The 20626-nt window shown below is 38.0% G+C and overlaps 1 protein-coding gene across 3 annotated transcripts in view; it reads right to left on the reverse strand.

The window, feature by feature from the left end:
• cyth1a (cytohesin 1a) overlaps positions 1–20626 on the reverse strand; it is a 73300-nt gene that overhangs the window by 23659 nt on the left and 29015 nt on the right. For all 3 annotated transcript variants that reach the window (XM_052139342.1, XM_052139340.1, XM_052139341.1), the window contains exon 2: positions 2791–2873. In XM_052139342.1, the coding sequence (XP_051995302.1) occupies positions 2791–2873 (83 nt within the window). The remainder of the gene's footprint in view (positions 1–2790; positions 2874–20626) is intronic.

Here is a 20626-nt window from a genome sequence, read left to right on the forward strand (position 1 = left end):
GTGATTCCTTTAAGTATGTAAAAAGTCATTTTCGGGCACTCATTTTGAACAACACAGGTTAGCTAACATGCTAAAGCTAGTGGCAAGACCACACAAGAGAACATACTTCTGAAATAAAAGTTTTTTCAGTTTAAAAAAACACATTGGTGCTCCATTTGAGATGGCACTAGCTTATGAAAATTCATTCAGTTGCGTGTGAGTGCATGATGTGAAGTGCAAGTAAATTAGTAAGTTAGAAAAGAACATTTATGAGAAATGAAGCCGTTGACAGAACACACATTCCTCAGGCGTTTGTCTTGCCAAAGGAAAACAACTAAACAATTGCATATGTGACAGAAGACCTTGAGAAACGTGTGTGAGTGAGCGAGTCTGGGAAGAGCTAGAAAGTTACGTTTGTTTACTTAATATAAATAGAGCATGCCATAGCATATGACAGGACAAGCATTCTCATGAAAAACTAAAGGAATTAAGTATGTAGTATATTAGAGTTTATGGAAGTGAAAGCTGAATGTGATCAGCGTTCGGCTCGTGTGCGAGTGACTCTTTCTAAACTATTCCACCCTGTTCCTGTCAGCTTGAGTCATTTCCTTTTTGGATAAATTCTGTTCATTCTATATGAATTACTGGCCAAAAGTAGGTTACTACATTATGCCACACTTTTAAAATGTGTGAGATTTATTTTCCTGAGATTCGCAATGGAGGCAGTTTTAACTGTTCAACTGTTTAGCGTAGGCCAGAAGGCAACCAACCGTTCAAAAAGGTAGTGGGCTGGGTGAGTGGGGTACAGAGTGATTTTTCCAGCCCTTTTCCTCACTCTGGAAGTGTACAGTTCTTAAAGGGAGGGCAGGGGGGGCAACCAATAATCCACTCAGCAGTCGGAACGGTCCTTTGTAGTCTTCTAATATCCAATTTTGTAGCTGAACCAAACCAGACAGTAATTGAAGTGCAGACTGTCTAGTTTAAAGATGTCAACAAAATCTAATTAGAGTAAAGAGTTGGCAAACCTGGCAACCAATTCAACGAGATTGGAGGTGTGGGTTAGACCTATTTTGACTTATAAAAAGCACTCAAGCATTTTAAGTTTGACAAGCATCTGCTGATATGGACCATGCCTCGCAAAAATGAGATATCAGAACACCCAGCATAAAGCTGGAAAGGGTTATCTCGAAGAGGTCAGATATTCGTCTGTCCACAGTTAGACAAATGGTCTATAAATACGATTTATATATAGGAGACGATTTAGTACTGTGGCCAAGATCCATCCGGCCAGGATGACTCAAAGGGCCCACTGCAGAACGCTCAATGAGATAAAAAAAAAGAAAAAAAGAAGAACACTAGAGTGACAGCTTAAGACTTGAAGGAATCATTGAAACTGGTTAACATCTCTGTTCATGAGACTACTACATGGAAAACATTACACAGACATGGTGTCCATGGCAGGACACCACAAAAGAAGCCACTGCTTTCCAACTAAAACATTTCTGCCTGCCTGAAGTTTGCCAAAGACCACCTTAACACTCCACCTCGCTACTGGGAAAATGTTTGTGAACTTGTGAAAATAAGGTTGAATTGTTTGGGAAGAACACGCAGCACTACATATAGTATAAAAAGTACACCGCATACCAACATGAAAACATCATCCCAACGGTGAAGTACGGTGGAGGGAGCATTATAATTTGGGGCTGCTTTTCCTGGACCGCTTGGCATCACTGAGGGAAAATTCATTCTCAAGTTTATAAAGATATCCTACAGGATAATGTCAGGGTGGCTGTGTGGCAGCAGCTGCTCGGTAGAAGTTGGGTGATGCAGAAGGACAATGACCCTAAACATCTAAGTAAATCCACTACAGAATGACTTCAAAAAAAGAAAATTAAATCTTTTTGAGTGGCCCAGTCAGAGCCCAGACCTTTACCCCATTAAGATGCTGTGGAATGACCTCAAGAGAGCCGGTCACACCAGACATCCTAAGAATATGGCTGAGCTGAAGCAGTTCTGTATGGAAGAATAGTACAAAATTCCTTCTAAATGTTGAGCAGGTCTAATCTGCAGCTACCGGTATGCTTGGTTGAGGTTATTGCTGCCAAAGGAGGATTGACCGGTTATCAAATCAAAGGGTTCAATTACTTTTTCCACTGAACTAAAATGTTTAATGGGATGGGTTCAATAAAGACATGAAAGAATATAATTTTTTGTGTGTTGTTAGCTTAAGCACATTGTGTTTGTCAACACTTGTGACTTTGATGAAAATGAGATCACATTTTCTGACCAATTAATGCAGAAATTAAACCAGCTAATTCCTAAGGGTCCACATACTTTTTATTGCCACTGTATAAGAGCTCCACACAGAGCCTAAATGCACCACTTAAAATCAAATGGTAAACATTTATAATATGTTTTCCTCTTTTCCTTTACATTTTCAAATTTGAGAAGTCCTAATTGAAATGTATGATTGGACACGCATCCCTTTGTGTTTTCCTCTAATCCAAACTCAACTTGCCATTGGATGCCATGTTTTGTCATTTTTGGAGGCTTCTATATGTTGAGATGCTTGGCTACATCCAACATCAAACACACAAAAATCACACGCACAAACATGAATCCCAATATTCATTTACAGAAACCAATGACACATCACCTCTAAATCTATTCCTGAAGAAAAACGTCATACTCTTCCCTAATGTGCACTAATGTTTGTGGATTCTGTGATTCTGTCCATGTTTCACACATTGTGATCATAGGGCAAAATCGAACATTTTGCACACATTAGTTCCGGAAATAATTTTTGATTACCTGAATGTCATCAAGCAGTTCTTGCTTTCGTCGCCGGATGTTCTCCAGCTCTTTCTGCTCATCGGGCGTGAGGTCGTCAGGCACTGGAGACAACAACAATAAAACATATGGTTATTCAAGTGAGCAAGTTGCATCTTCTCAACTCAAATTTTCTGTGAACCAGAGATGCTTCTAGAACATCTGAAATAGTCGCAGACCCTCAGAAAATTGTCTTTAAATTCATCTCCTTTAAAGCCCTGTTACTACAGCATTACACATTCAGGAATTCAGACATTGCATCACGTCTCAAGCTGTTTTTGAGCATTCTGCCACGAGTGTTTTAAGCCAATAAAATAATTGTCCAACTTTAAAAACACACCGAGACACCTGCAACAGATTTCAAATGCAAGAAAACATCTTACGTAAACGTCCCCCTAAGAAACGTATCCAAACAGGGTCAAGTGAACTTGAACCAACCTAATTTTAAAAGGCTTCCTTAAGTCTGATCACCTAGATGTTCAGGCAAGCCAGTGACTATTACATTTTGAAAATAAATAGTTTTGGACATCTCTAACTACAACAATGAAAATTATCTTCAAATCAGATCCCACTGGCCCATATATATATATATATATATATATATATATATATATATATATATATATATATATATATATATATATATATATATATATATATATATAAAAACAAAGAGCCATTTTTAAAACAATCCATTTGTTAATATTTGCAGCTGTGCTTTTTTCACTCAAACTGATCCAAATCAATTAACTTATAAACCCATCCTTTAGATGCAAGTTCAACAGCCGATGAATGATCTCTTCAGCATCACAGAAATGGACTTCCTGCTCTCTTGCCAGAATCTCACAAACTTTTATTCACCATGTCCCCGACAAATCTCACTCTCAGCATCCTCCTGTAGCCACGGCAACCCATCACTCTCTCTCATCCATCTGCGAGTGTGCCGAGAACTCTGTGTCCGAGATACTGCCATTCAAGATGCTCCTAAGCACCCATTTCTCAGCAGATATTCCTTCTGAACTGTACACACACATGCTGCATTAAAGTGATGGAAAACAGGATAATTCCTGCCAATAACATGACCACCTGTATTTACTTTTTATTATCAACATCTATTCAGTATTTAGCAACTTGCCTCATCCTGATAAACAACACCGTTTCCCAAATCATTGAAAGCTTAAGTTGATGGTATAGACCATTGGAGCCAAAAGTTTCGTAAATCTTTGGCGCAAGTATGGTTTCTAAAGCCATGGTTTCCACCAAAAAAACTGACCATAGTTTCACTATAGTAAACCTGCAGTAACCATCTAACTTAAAAAAAACAACAACATGGTACCACAAAGTAACCATGGTGTTACCATTTTAAAACCAACCGTGTTTTTGGTCAAATTATTTTGATTTGTATTACTATAGTTTGGTTTTCCAAGGTTTTACTATTAACATCAAGGTTAAAATATGCTTACTGTAGAAAAACAAATGGTACATTTTGTGGTTACTATGGTTTTACTACAATACCATAAGTCATCTGCATACTGTAGTAAGTCCATAATTAATGTCCGTAAGGCATGGTGGTATTGTGAGGTAACCCAAAAAGAAACTGCGAGGGAACGCAAAAGGATTTCAGAAAATAAATACCCACCCAGTCCTCTGTGGAGCTCCATAAAAAGGTACAAAACCAAAAAATCACAGTCGAAGTTAACTTAGTCTAGATTTCCTAGATTCATTCAAAAGACCATTTACTAATATACTTTTAAATTGAAAAGTTGCTAAAACATGAAGATCAGAATCAGAACTTTTCCTGAAAATGCAGGTTGGCGCATTGATACTCCTTCAAAACCAGTCTGTTTTCTCAAAATGACAAGGACTTTGTAACCCTATTGCCAACACCACACTCAAAAAAAAAAGTTAAGAGTTCAGTAAGCCCACTTATACCACACTCAGAAATGAATACAGACCTCCAAAAGTCAACTTGTTAAACATAATAGAAAAAATAGGGTTGGTGCTGATTTGGCAGCCCGAGGGGGACCTACAAAATATTAGGCAGGTGGTTTTAATGTTGTAGCTGATCGGTGCATTTATAAGCTATCTGCTGCTGTACAATACTGATAAACGATTTAGTTTCAACATCTAATTTCCAGGATTAGTTAAGCCTGAAATTGAGTCATTTATAGCTACAGTAAGTCTGTGGGTGGCAAACAAAATCCCCCACATGGAGAGGTAGCCTACATATCACACATACAGCACAAGAATAATACATAAAAAAAAGAAATCTCATCTTGCCCTTTCTGCCCTAATAGAGCGCAATAGTCTGGTTACGCAAGTAAAAATCCAATTTATTCTCTCCACAGACATGAGCTCTGATGTTGTTAATTGGACAGTCCACATTATTTCAAATTCATAAAACAAAATCATGTTTAATAGCGGAATTCCAGGTGAATCCTGAAGAGAAAGATCCACCAATCAGAGAATCGTGGTGAACAAACCACACCAAAAGAGCTCTGCAGCGACCGCCCACCTTCATATCTGGATATTTTGCAGTAATCTTAAAGAATATTGTTTATATTACGGCTGGACGATATGGCAAAAAAAAATATATTTCATATCCTTCGATAGGGATGTCCCGATCCGATACCTAGATCGGTATCGCATCGATACTCACGTTTTTAGACGGATCGGGTATCGGTACGACAAGCCCGACCCAAATCCGATACTCTGTGTTAGTCATGTTCGTTACTATCAAGCTTAAAAAAATGACATAAAAGAACTGTTAAAACACCATTAAAGCGGTTCATATGACTAGTGCATTTTATTCAAAGCCACTTGAAGCCACGTGATAGCTTTGTGAATTGCAATAGGCTGTGTTTAATAAGTAAACATATAAGTTCTTGCACGCGCAGCTTCAGCGCGGTAGTGAATGGTGCTTTTGCACACACGCGCACTGCTATTTATAGCCTTCACCCGTGCACAATATTTGTGCGCTACAAACGAACATCTCAGATGTAGATGCTCAGCAGTTTGGTTCACTTATAATATGGACTTAAGCAATGGAGGTGCATTTAACCAGAATTTAATTAAGAAGCGAATTAAACTGTGAATAAAAAGGGTGAGGGTTTAAAAGTTAAAGCTGTCACGGGAGACTCACGGAGAGGCAGAGATATGAACTCAGTAGCAGGGTTTATTGAGCAGAGGATTGAAACAGTGATGTAAATATTGTGAGTAAATTCAGTTAAGCAGAGTGGCAAACAGCAGGTAAGTAATATCCAGACAGTGTATAGATATGATGAAAGAGATAACTCAAAACAATTTTATGATACATGCAGGCAATAATGAAGACACATGATTGACATAGTAGAAAGTTCTGGAGTCTCAGAAATACTATCGATGAGAACAGGCACAGAGTGAGAAAGTGAGTGCGTGTGTGTGTGTGTGTGTGTGTGAGAGAGTGAGAGAGAGTGAGTGAGAGAGAGAGAGAGAGTGAGTGTGTGTGTGAGCGCATGCGAAAGCGGGGTACTTATTTATGCAGTCATTGATTAGCCACTAATGATATGCAGGTGCGTGTAATCAGAACTCAGGGAGTGCCAGTATGCTAGTTAATAATAAAGTGTTTCTTAAGCTATACATTTATATTGAAATAATGTGTAGTTAACACATTAACTCTTTACATAGCCTATTAAAGAGTACACCCAATTATTTCCACACAATACTGTAAAGATATTATAAACTGATTATGTAAAAAAACAATACTGTATTGGATCGGGATCGGTATCGGCCAATACTGAGATTTCCGATATCGGAATCGGATCGGAAGTGGAAAAAGTGGTATCGGGACATCCCTATCCTTCAATGTCGATGTATCACGATATACATTTCATACCATTAATGGGGCAGAACTGCATTCCACATGTTTATTAGACCTCAAGAATAATTAAACATAACTTATTTATTTACAATGAACTCCAGAGGGTAAAATACTTTTAAAGTACACTCAGTTTAGGAGTTAATCCTACATAAGGTGTGTGACAGTTTTCGATGAAATTTTGCCAATTTCATCATCTTCAGCTGACGTTTGACTCCATTGAAAGACTTTGTGACACTCCAGCTCAGTAGGTGGCAGTAATGCACCATAAGATGGATTGCCGACTGCCAATAAAATCTCAAGAAGAAGAAACACTTTCTTGCCTGTGACAGCGCTATGGGTCATTAAAGAAACGAATATCTAAATAGTACATAAATAAACAGCAATGGTGTTGATGTCGGAGTTGTTGTGGTGTTCAGTCGATAGCTGTATTACGTTGTTTGTGCTGTCTTGTTCGGTACAAGTCGCTGATATGTTAGATGGATAGCTAGCTGCTAGCTAGAGGCTACTGAGCCTTGTTGCCGGTTTCCATAACAGCAGGGCTGCGTGCTAATACTTAACAGGCTGTTAGCAATCAGTTAGATAGTTGTGTACAACTTTGCCGAACTGCTTGCATTTTTAGGGAAATGTTTTTACATAATTACGTAATCTGCCATCTTTTTTAACCTAATTATGTAATCTGACATATTTAATACATTTAAAAAGCATTGTGCCCTTAAAAAGATTCAACATTATTAGCTACTAATGGTAAACCGATATGTGTTTTTTTAATGGCTGATGCCGATATCCAGAGAGCAGGGTGAACGATATATCACACAATTTAATATAGTAAATAACAAACATAAAATTGCTAAAAAACAAAACAAAAAATGTCACATAAAAATTTTACTTAATAAAAAAATATTGTATTTTAAAATGGTAGATAGCAGTTTCTTCTGATTTCTGTTTAGTCATCAAACTTAATTTGTACATGAAGAAATTGTAAATATATTAAGGAAATAACAGTACTCGCAGTAGTCCAGCAACCATGGATGGCATGTCCATGTTAGCTATTGCATTTACTCAAATACCAAATCAAACCAATTGTACACACAGTGCATATTGAATAAGACGTTTACTTATAGTGCACGTGAAGCACTTTTACTTTGAAGTTGCACCAGAGACGAGCCACTTCTATTCAACTGAAAGGGAGAAATTAGAACGGCCAACTGCAGCCAATGTTCAACGGATGTAGATAGAAATTCCCACCTTATAGGTAAAAGACGGGAAGAAAATGCTGGATTTTCGTGAGGTTAATGAATTACATGTTTAAACGAGATAATGGCACATTTGCAAATGGTATATAATATACGTTTCATTGCTATTTGCCTTTAATCATTAGAAAAGAAAGTTAAAAATGAACTGCTGAGGTGAGGCTGATTGAATACGTGCTTTAGAGGTAAATAAATGGGCGCTCCACAGGATGTTGATCTGTTGAAATTGTGTGAGGTTGGTTTATTACATTTGTTTAAACTAGACATGTGCATATTTGCAGATGGTATGACACTTTTATTGATATTTGCTTTTTTATTATTAGACAAGATAGCCAAGTTACAGGGAACTGTTGAGGAGAGAGAACTAAACAGGTGAGCACTTTAACATTATGAGCTCAAATGTGTCTGACATGGCTCTGATATGCGGAATGAGACTGTGATGTACATTGGTCTATTATTGTAGTAACACGATGCACGTAACAACAAAACTAACTGTGACTGGTCGTTTACATGTCTCAGTCTTCACATGCAAGCAGCCGATTCTCAGAGCCCTCAAGAAAAACTAAACAAACAGGAAAAATGGCCAAACAGGAAAATGTATCTTAAACTACAGTCAACCTTAGCAAAAGTAGCTAGCAGCACTAAAAGCTTCAAAACAAAATTAGCTAGTGGTTGTCCCGATTGTCGAAGCCGATAAATCGGCCGATGCATATGATTAAAAAAGCCAGAATATGGTCCGATTTATCGGCTTCAGCAATCGGTCGACCACTATTAGCTTTTTGTTAGAAGCTTATGGTGCTGCTAGCTACTTTTGCTAAGGTTGACTGTAGTTTAAAGTTAACTACTTTAAATTAGCCTTGAAAAGCTTTCCCAGCACTTGAATTTCAGTCAAACTATTCTCGCATGTTCAAATGGTGCTTGGAATAAAAACAGTGGAAAAGGTTCCAATTCAAAGAGAACCTACACGTATCCTATCGTAGGCAGAAATTTAAGACTCAAAGATACACCTCAAGACTAGGGCTGGGCAATGTGGCCAGCAATATTAAAACAATATGACATAATTGCCATAGCCTAAAAGTAATTTACCCACTGACAGACTGCCTTGCCGGGGTCAAAAAATTAGGACGTAATAGTGCTATGGATCATGAAATATTTTTACAAAATAGTAGTTAAATAAAAAAAGCAACGGTGTAGTGGTTCTGTTCAGTCAATAGTGGAGTTACATTGACAGTGCGGTCTTGTTCGATATGCGACAACATAATATCCAGATAGCTAGCAACCTCGCCTCATTACTGGTTTACATGATAGCAGGGCTAGTTAGCCGCTAACCAGCTAATACATCTTAACTGGCTGATTTCATGACTGTGATTCAGTTAGCTATTTGTGTAAAACTTCACTGAACTGCTTATATTTTAGGTGTCATGTACCTGAATGTGTAGATGTAGAACATACTGGATGAAACTTTTAAACACAATTGCTTTCTTTATTAAATATCAAGATTGTATTATTGCCCAGTCTCACACAACTAGGTTCAGGATTTGTGAAGAGCGCTCAGATGTTTTCAGAATGTGCTGCTAATTCATTGACCTCATTTGATCTGGGCTTTTTGCTGACATATTTAGTGAGCACGCTCACATCCCTGCTCTGAATTCCCCTGCTGACAGAAGAGATTTTAATCATCCATTTCCAATATCCTTATGTATGCCATCAGGTAATGTGGTTGCTGTTCTGGTCATTAACTGAGCAGCTCTACAGTTGCTCTGATTGGTTGAAAGGGTGGTGCCCATCCTAATTGCCAAGGCACTGTGGCTCAGTAAAGAAAACCACAATTACTGAGAGGCTCTTGACATAAACAAGCCCTTGAAGACCCAGCCCAATTTCCATCTTGGCAGGCTTGACATACACTTTCAATCCAGATTCACTGCAGAACTTTCCTCTGACAATCAGGAAATTAAAACATCTCACTCTGATCTAACCTAGTTCATCATGTACTAACATGGAAACCAAGGCACCATGGGATATATAACATGCCCTTGAAACTAGAGTTCGACTGATTGTGGATTTTGCCAATATGATAACTAGGATGATGGAAAAGGCTGATTAATCAGCCAATATTAATCAATAAAATTGAATAAAAATAAAATGTCATAGTCTTTCCTTAAAGGTCCCCTGACATGCTTCTTTTTGTAGGCTTTGATATAGGCCTTAGTGGTCCCTAGTACTGTATCTGAAATCTCTTTTACAAAATTCAGCCTTGGTACAGAATTATAGCCACTACAAGCCAACCCATAATGAGCTTTCCTTCAGACGTGCCGTTTCGGTGTCTGTAGTTTTAAATGCTAATGAGGAGGAGAAAGGTGGGGCAAGGTGTAGTGTGGGTGTTTACATTGGAAATATTGCAATGGCACTTAGACACACAGTCGTTCAGATGTTGCTAACGCATCTTTTCACACTCATTCACACCATAAGACGATATTAAAGTGTTAATATCTACATCTTTAAAGAAATATCAACAGTAAAACCTTTACCTCTCCTAAAAAAAGAAAGAAAAATTACCTACCTTTCGGAGTTGTTCGCGTCGCTGCCGTAGTGATTTCGTACGTGAAGTGCGAACACCGCAGCGCGTGAGCTGTTATTCAGTGCGTATGAGAACTGTCAGAGCAATGTTTCGCGCGATGGTCGTTTTCCTTCAAAGTGGTGGGATTTCTCTTACAAATAGCCTACGTTCAGTCAAAGAGCTGCGAACGCAGTCAATAGCTTTTAGAAATCCATGGTAACCGAGAAAGCCCTCCACAACTTCGCTCTACTGTGACCGAGTAAATGAAATATATCCATTGATCCTTCTGGGGATTGGATGAAGGAAGTAAAAAAAAATTCTTATGTGATCATTTGTGCATTCAATTATTGAGCAACTTTTGTGCTTCGATCGGTCACACGCCATGATATCTCTCGAGGATAAACTAAAATCGCGAGCGCGCGTTCGTACTTCCTAGCTCGTTTTCTTATTGGCGGGTCAAATTCTCTGGGCGGGCAAAGCAGAGAAGGGGGAGGTAACCTCCCCCTATATGACGTCATATAGGGGGAGATTCAAGATCAGCCCGTCTGAGATCTCATTTTCTCACAGGCAGAGAAAGATAGCCAAAACTCGGTTTACACCGACTGAAATTTCTAGACACGAGGGGACCAAATACAGGCTAGGGGAACTAATATTAATGTTAAAAAACCTCAGAAAGTGAAAATTTCATGTCAGGGCACCTTTAATGAACAGACATTGAGGCTACAAGAAACTAAAATCTCAATATTAACCAGAAAAAAATAAGATTTGGTGCATTACACTTGACTGTGAACTATAAACAAGTCTGAAATATACCAGGGACTCTTAGTTTGAAAAAACAGACTTACAATTCTCTTTATGCATCTATTTACCAAATGAAACTTTTTATACCTATATGTTCACCAGATGAAGAGTTGATATGTATACTGTATATTACATCAGATAAGGTTTATTGATGAGGAATACAAAAATAGAAAACAAAACAACTAACGGCATAGATTTTTGTCAATAACCGATAGTTCCAAAAAGCAACTATCAGTAATGATTAATCGATAAAACCGATATATTGTCTACATCAACTTGAAACCATGGTTTAGTTAGGAAAGTACTGAATACTTAGCAGTATACTTTGTAAACTATACCAACTAGTAAACAGTGGGCATTATGTTTATTGAGCCTCAAATGGCACACCTAAACTAACAGTGATTTGTGGCTATCAACATGTCATTTATACACCCTATTCCTGTCAAAGTTGATGGTTTTTGGCCAGAATAAGCAGCAATGTTGACTTTATGCTGATAATCAAAAGCCTGTCTATGTGAGATTAGATCCATCATGTAACCTTCTTTTAGAAAGTGAACGAGAGAACACTCTGCCCAACTCACATCTTTTATTGACCAGATTCTCTTACGCATTGCTTGCTGCAAGGACCATTCGGTTGCATCCGTTTGATTTGCTACTTTTCTGTATCTCACACAATCTTATCTCTCAAACACAGCCTTGTCCCACCATATTGTCTTCAGCAGGACCTTGCTGTCTGCTGTCTCCCTGACTGAAGATCTCTCTGCTTTAAAAGCGACATCTATTGTGCAAACCTGAAAACATTAAATCAGCCACAGAAAATCCAATTCATAACACTAATGAGCTGGTTCTTTTGAGTTAACAGCACGTAACATACAGCGCGACCAGCGTCATCCAATTCACGAACGAATGACTCTTATGAACAAGTTCTGTTGACTCCCAAATGAATAACTCTATTGAAGCTACAGGGCTAAAACATACAGCATGACCAGTCTATTCCAATTCACAAACAAATTACTCTTAAAAAGAATCCGCTCATAATCTACAGTGTGACCGCTGTAGCCCGATTCCTGAATGAATTACTTTTTTGAATCTATAGGGCGCAACAAAAAAAAAAAAAACTTAGAGCCACTAGTCTAGTCTGACTGACAAACAAATGACTCTTCTGAGCAGGTTCTGTTGAATCAACAATGCAACCGGTGTGGTCTGATTCCCGAACGAATGATTCAAATTAGTTGGTTCTTTTGAATCTACAGGGTGACCGGTGTAGTCTGATTCCTGAACTAAACACTCTTTTGAGCAGGTTCTGTTGAATCAACAATGGAACTGGTGTTGTCTGATTCCAGAACTAAAGATTCTTATGAGTCATTTATTTTGTATCGACAGTACAACCGGTGTTGTCTAATTCCCAAATGAATTACTCTTGAATCAACAGGGCTAAAACATACAGCGCGACCAGTCTAGTCCGATTCACAAACAAATGACTCTTCTGAGCTGATTCTTTTTAATCTAGTGCAACCTGTGTAGTGTGATTCCCGAACGAATGATTCTTATGAGGTGATAGTGATTTTTTCAGATTTCAGCCTTAGACTAGAGCTTAAAAAGACCATCTGAGATACAACAGCTTTTTTCTTACAATTTTCCCAAAAAGCGAACAGACTTGCTGTTGATTACTGCGGTGGCGTCAAGAAATAACTCAACTCTGATACCTTGACCATTGACCGTATAACTGAATCACTGAGAAACACACTCACTGGATTGTGTCATTGCTAAAGGTCTGCACAGGAGCACTAAACTCTAATGGACTGGGGTCTCAAAAAGGCCACGTTCAGCTCTTCAAGTGGGATGTATGGGACTTGATGGCAGAGGAACACAGACACAGTGGGCAGATTACAGATCATTGGCCTCTATTGAGCTCTCAATACATCTATCCTCCAGATGAATGAGACAATACCTTTCTTTATGAGGCTGAGGACTGCTTCAAAAATCCACTCTAAAACCCATCCAATAATAAACATTGCCATAATGTTTTCTTATTTAACTTTTTCAGCCGACATGAACCAGTGATCAACAAACTCACAGCTGTAATAGTCCATGCAACTCCATTCTTCCTGATGGATTAAATGAAGTTAATGGTCAGCCAGTGGCTGCTAGACACTGCAGAAATGGAACAAATGACAGTGTGATGTCAGAAGCCATGTGACACTTGCCTCACATGCGATGTGAACATTCAACACTGCTGAGAGTCTACAAACAATCTGACTGTTTACAAATCAAACCACTCAATATAAGAGAGAACATATTACAGACGCTTATATTCTAAACAGAATATAGTGTAATGCGGTTTACGTAAAATGCCACAACAGTCATGGGCTATGTCATGTTTTATGCATTAAAGCTGTATTTCAAGTCAGTTCTGTCTTGATAAGCATGTCATTCAATTTAGATTCTCGGTCACAGACTGGCAGAGCAAGCAACCATTTAAGTTTATATCAAACTGACCTGATTCTGCAGTCTTTACTGGAATGTATCTGGTCTTCCTGATATCCGTCCACTTCCGTTTACTCATCAAAACTCACTCTTCCTCTTCTCACAATCTGGACCAGAGCTGAAGGTAAACTCACACCAGTCAGCTCGTCCAGCCAAAAAGTGGCAGTTAAGTGTCCAGTATGATAGAGAGACTCCTGCTACCACAGATCAGGAGACAGAAAGAGACATTTCACATTCTGCTGCAGTCCATCTGGAGACGGTCCTCTCTCTCCATCCCACACTCACTCCATCTCTCTCTCTCTCTCTCTCTCTCTGAGATCATGCCATCACAAACAAGGAAGCCCCATCTAGTGGTCACTCTCCGATCCTTCTGTCAGACATTAGTCCTAATCAGTTCACCCAATTTTTTGTAGATCAAGTAGATCTGTTGTCCACAAATAGATTCATTGATCTGGCTCAAGTTATATCAGTAACTGAGCCCAAAGCCACCATAATCCAACAGCTATTGGGAGAGTGAAAGCTGTTGTAGCAGCATTGGGATGACCAATTCCATATTAATGTCCACTGATCAAGCACGTATGGGTGTGGCGTACGCTTATTTGTGTGTGTGGTCAAGTGATGAGGGCATCAATCGTGACTCAGGCCAGTGAGTCAGAGTGTCATCACTTACACGCGCACGCACATACTAATCATCAGCTCTGAAGAACTGATGTGGAGTTTTTTTAATAATAGGATCAAATGGGCAGATTCATTTCATATGATGAAAGTGAGTGAGTGCTTTCAGGCAATTTGAAGAGATACTGCAGCTTCCCCATTTCTCTCCCACACCTGGCTCTTCACTTGCGGTTGTAGTTTGCATACAGTAGATTCGCTCATGTTTTTAATGCACTTCAGTTTCTATGTTAGGATGTGTAGTACAGTCGAGCATGTCCCCCGTCAATATATGTATATATGCCCATTTTCATCACAGGAAGTGGGGAAAAACCCCAGTGAAGTTTTAGGAAGTTTAAAAAACAAATTTTGCCGCAATTTACAACACATTTATTTTTTTGTTTAATCGCAGAAATGAACGCGCTAAATTTTACAGCCCCAACAAATGCTTCACAATTTAATTAATAGATATTTTTCACATTGTTGTAATGACAATTGAGGGTGAGATACATAAATGTCATGAAAATAATGTCACAGTGTTAAAAAGAAATCTATAATTAAATGGTCTTGACAGGTTTCTTGAGAATCACTCTTTATTTGGAGTCCTTATTTTGCTTTAATGGCTAAATGTACTCCTGTTGATCCATGTTAATCCCAACACATCATTTTACATTTCTTGGTTTCACTTTTTTCCAGGTTTAAATCAGATTTTGAATCCTAGATCTTCAATGTGAACTCATCTATGCAGATAAAGCTATAACAGCAGAGCGATCAATGTGACAGCTCATCAGGGTTGTATGAGATGTTCATGGTACAATAAAAGTCTCCGAAAATATCACGGTATCACACAATTATTAATTTTATTTTGGTTGAACAAACACTTTATTATAATTGAAACGTAAAACTGTTTTTTTTTTTTTTTATGAAAGTATGTGTAAACAAAAGTATCCCTTTTGAAAATAAATAGAATAAATAAGAAAGCCAAAAGAATTATAATAATAAACCTAATAAATGATCCTATGATTATTAATAATTAATATATACTGCTCCTGTCTGTACCTTAAACTCAGTGTTTCTCAACTGGTTTTGCTTCAGGACCAGATTTAACATCAAGTGGCGACCCACAATAGTAAAACCGTAACCTGTACTTAATGTATCCTGGGCCGCATTTCCTTTTATGTTGCATAGTTTCCATTTATGTTCATGGTTTTAAAGTATAAGGACATGCATCAAGTGACATTATTAGATAGATTCTACCTTTAGATTATTTCATATGAAACTATAAAATTGTCAAAATATAACAGTTACTTTTAATCAGGTAAAATCTTGAAGCAATTTTGTAAAGGTGATGATATCTAATGAAAATAAATTTAGCCCATAGCACAGTGTTGCTCTTTTCCTCTTCAGTGCTGTTTGGCATGTCAGGGCAGCTACTGTTTGAGAGGTTTGACTTGACTTTCTCTGCAACGCTTTAAACTAGAAGTCTCAATAGTATTGAACTTGGTCACTTTAGTTTTGAGGTCTGCGCTCCGCAATATCGAGGGAATCCCGGTTGTTGCACGCACGCGTCAGAGATCAGAGCAGATCATTAGCGCGAGCTGGTTCATTTATTAGTGCTTACTGGAAACAGACCTTCCCATTGTGTCCTGACAGGGTCTTACCTCAGCTAGGACAGATCTCTGAGGAGATGACACGTTTCTGTTTCATGCAGACCATTTCAACATCATAGGAGCGAGATTTAAATGAGCCAAAAATAACATCTACAACAATTTACAAACTCTATAAAGCGTCTGAGGTCCACAATGCAATGCGTTTTATTATTATCATTAATCTAACTAAAGATTTATGAGGCACTGGAGTAATTTTACTGCAGATCTGATGTGGGATCAGTGAGAGGGGAGCACGCTGTGCTGAGCAAACATACTGAAGCTCTGCAGAGTAAATATCCTGCAGTTTCAAAAAGAGAAAATCACATGAATAAATCAAAATGTATACCCATGATTGAGACAGTTGATCACACCATCTAATTTTTATTCTTAAGTCCATAGAAGTGTAAAGATACAAGCTTTAATTTAATTGATAATCACAAATATGACACATTTAGTTTGGTTGGTATAAATTAGTGCCCGACCGATTTATCAGTCAGCCGATATTATCATTTCAGATATATCGGTATCAGCAGACAGTGGTGCGGTGGTGGATTGTGTCTGTCTAGTGTTGATTTCACGCTACACTGTTACCTAGTTGGTGAGATGCAATGCTGGAAAGTAAATAAACAATGTTCATCTTTTACTCTCCATGACTTTCATACCTTGTCAGCTGAGTGGAAGCCCATGTGTAAACATGCATTCACCAAACTGTTTTTTTAAGGATTCACGGTTTGGTACCCCTTCAACCGAACAATTCCAGTTAATACACACATTTACAGTGTAATGTTTAAAAGTCTGGTTTTCCACCATTTAAAGTTTCCCCTGAACTTGTATAGCAGAATACGGTGTAACACCACTGCTGCTGTTGTTTATCTCTTGACTCGGCAGCAGCAAACCATGAGTTATTGTTTGTGACTGTTTTGTTATACATTAACAGCAAAATATTGCTGATGATGTTTAGATAAGCTTAGTAATAATTTAGAGATACTTGTACTTGAGTATTACAATGGCATTTTCTATTAATTTATACATTTTCTATATCCACTATTCAGAGGGAAATATTGTTCTTTTTCCACTGCATTTATTTTTTTAACAGCTATAGTTACTAGTTAAATTCAGATCAATATTTAATATGTAAAATATGTGATCAGTTAAAATGAACTGCTATCTCTACATTTAAAAATGCCCAGCTTAAATAAAATGTTCTTGTCTTCTTATCACCTACAGATGGCTGAAAAGTGACTGAAAATTTTACTCTATCGTCCACCATATCGGTAATCAATGAATTTTCTCACTCTAAAATCGGTATTGTCAAAAACAAAAAACAAAAAAAAAAATGCATATCGGTCAGGCTTTAGTGTAAATATTGTTTAGTATTTGTGCAAAACATTTCTGTGCTGGATTTTGACATTTACTGAAATTGAGAATACAGGCCTAAAGTAATCATCCCACATGCCTTTCAGCCGTTAAACACAAGCACAGGATGCCTTATGCATACATGACAGGAAGTTACATGACCACCGTAGCCACAACAGATTATCAACAGTGTGCACAGACAGGAAATTGAGCAGTGCTGAGAAATAAAATAATCAATGTCATCCTATTTTGCACAAGAGCTCTTCAACAAACAGTTCACATGCTATGATAAGTCAGAATGCAGTCCGTTTCTCATAGTTGCAAGATTTAAAGGGCAGTAAGGGGAACAGTTCTTCCTGTCTGGGGTTAAATGCAAGGTGGTAGCATTTCCTGTTAAGTTACTTTCTCAGAGGGAAGGTCAATGAGTTTACACCACTACTATGGGAAAGACAACAAGATTTACGTTTTAACACCCAACCCAGTTCCTTGAATTTATGTAATGTAAGGTAATTGTGTGAATCAGTTTCTGGACATTTCTAACTATTTGAAATGTACATTGACTGTTGATCTGTTAAGAATGAAATTATATAATTTGTAATTATACTTATTGTAATATATAAGTCTATTAATAAGTGGGATTAATTATATTAAAGAAATATAACTCAATTAATCATGCCCCACGACCATAATAAGTAATCTTTCTTCCACTAGAGCAAATTAAGCTTGAAGTACTGTCCCACCTTCACGTTTTTATGCATCTCAGTCAGCAAGGGGCAGTAAGTGCAACGCCAGTTTTTCAGGCAGCAAAACACATTTACTGAAAGCAGATAGCTCAAACAGCTGTACAGAGCACAACTCGGGCCTCGAGACATTTCAAACTACGTTTTAACTTAGCACAGTGGCCTAAAAACACTGCATTTATGACGCGACGCAACCAAAGTGATACACTCCAAAAGCATCTGTCTGATGCAGGAAGGGACGTATTAATGCATAGGCTCGCTGGGCTTAAAGCTGAACTCCAAGTAGGGGGGGCCCGGTTACTCCATCCACCACCGTATTCTCCCAAGTCAAGGATTTCATTTCCTACAGAAAGTTTTCCTATATAAGGAAAGAAAACAAAACAAGTGTAATTGGATGCCACTCATAGTGTCACTTGTAACATATTGGTGTTTCTTTAACTCGCCATTTCATGTCCAAGGGGTTGATTTTCATCAAAACTAAAAGATTTAAATTTGCCTAATTGTGTGCATTTTAGGGATGCACCGATGTATCGGCCAAACATTGCATCGGCCGATATTCGCCTTGTTGACTGACATCGGCCTATCTGCAAATACGATGTCATTCACCGATGCAGTGGCCGATGTTTATCTGTTTATGTCTTGGTTATTTGCGGTTGACTTGAACAACAGTTGCCTACCCAGCTGCTGTTTCGGAGAAGATCCATCAGGTGGTACTATAATATCACCCACAGCCACTACTGGACACGACTCTGGCATGAGGTAAGAGGGCAACGGATGCCGTGCACATGTGTGGTTTGTTTTCAAATAAGTGCAAGAAAATGTTGGTGGTGTGGGAGTATTTTACTGTCTGGTCTGTGATTTAGTGAGAAATTTTGCTGTATGGCAGGCTAAAAAGGCTCTTAAAAAGTAATTTTTCACAAAAAGAATCCTTGTTATTTGAAAGAAGGTTACATTAAACTTTGTATGATTGAATTTGTGCTCATTCAAAGATAGTGTGATGCAGGGCTCTAAGACTTAAAAATGAGAAAACTTAAAGATTTCTATGTTTCACTGGCACAAAAGGGATTAAATAATTACTATTTTTATGATTTTTTTTAAATCGGCATCGGCCAAATTGTAATTTTAAACATCGGTATCGGCCCACAATTTCACAATTGGCGCATCCCTAGGGCATTTATGATACATAAAAAGTTAGCTATGAAATTAGCCTGAGGTTTCGGACATTTTATTTAAAAAAAATGAAAAGAAATTTATTTTTCATCCATTTCCAGCACAGAATTCTATTAAACACAAAGATTTTGAGATGTGCTGGAAATTACACTTATGGGAATTACACTTATGGGGAGTATTTTCTTAACAAAAATTACAAATCTTCTGTGATGCTTGTACATTGCTGGAGATTATCAGTAGACCAGTTAGGCCTAAATAAACTAGTGCGAGAAATGTTTTTTGGTTTTTTACCTTTTACACTGTTCCATGTCTGACAAACATGTTAAGTGGTCCAAACATCATCTACAGACTGAAACTGAACTTATGGTCAGATGTTAGGAGTGAATGCACTTGACAGCATAGGAAACCTATTTAATGCTCCTCGCTCCCTAATTAGTGAATGACTTAACCTCAGTGTGCTGTCTGTCTCGGAAAACTTCGAAATGCACCTTATTGTAATCGTTACTCCATATAATGCCTCTGAAAGCAATTTGTTTTCTCAATGTTATGATGTACAGTAATATAGAATTTCTAATGAAATACTAGTGCTATGGTCCACTATGGTGTACATTGTGTTTAGCAATGCATCGTTTTGTGATAAAAATCGCTCCAATTTCTTAAATGGCTAATTGGATGAAACTAAAGACTCTCATCTTTTTACTCAAACAGGAGTCAATGTACTAAAAACTTAATTAGGTTTCTTTTCCAGATGTAGAATTTTGCGCTTCTCCCAAAGACAAACTCCGCTGTGGTTGGCACCGTGTTGTTTTGTCACGTTTAAATGAATTTAAATTATGCGTTGTGTATAGCAAAGCCAAAATACAACATCCAAGCATGTTGACACAGGGTCGCACACGTATAAAAGACAGATTTCTGCAGCAGTTCTCTTAAGGGGCTGTTCACAGCAGACATGTTTGTGGGTCCATCTGTACTATATTTAAATTATGCAATATTCTATGTAAACATGCTCGAGTCTGGCATCTTGGACCAGTGTCTTATGCCATGAGCACCATGTTTTTAATCCTTTTCCATTAATCTGAACCAGACTGCCAATACTGAAAAGCCTGGCTACACGATACACATAAAATCTAAGCTATGAGCATTAATCCCCTCCCCACACACAGTACACAGACAGCTGGGTCATATTCCTCTCAATCAGACACCACAGTTGGCACAAATGTTAAAAACACACATGACTACAGCTTGTAGCGATACAGGAAACATGTTGCTTTAAAATAATAGGTTGAACGTGAACCTCT

This window comes from Xyrauchen texanus, chromosome 12, assembly GCF_025860055.1.
Source record: "Xyrauchen texanus isolate HMW12.3.18 chromosome 12, RBS_HiC_50CHRs, whole genome shotgun sequence".
NCBI classification, from domain to species: Eukaryota; Metazoa; Chordata; class Actinopteri; order Cypriniformes; family Catostomidae; genus Xyrauchen; species Xyrauchen texanus.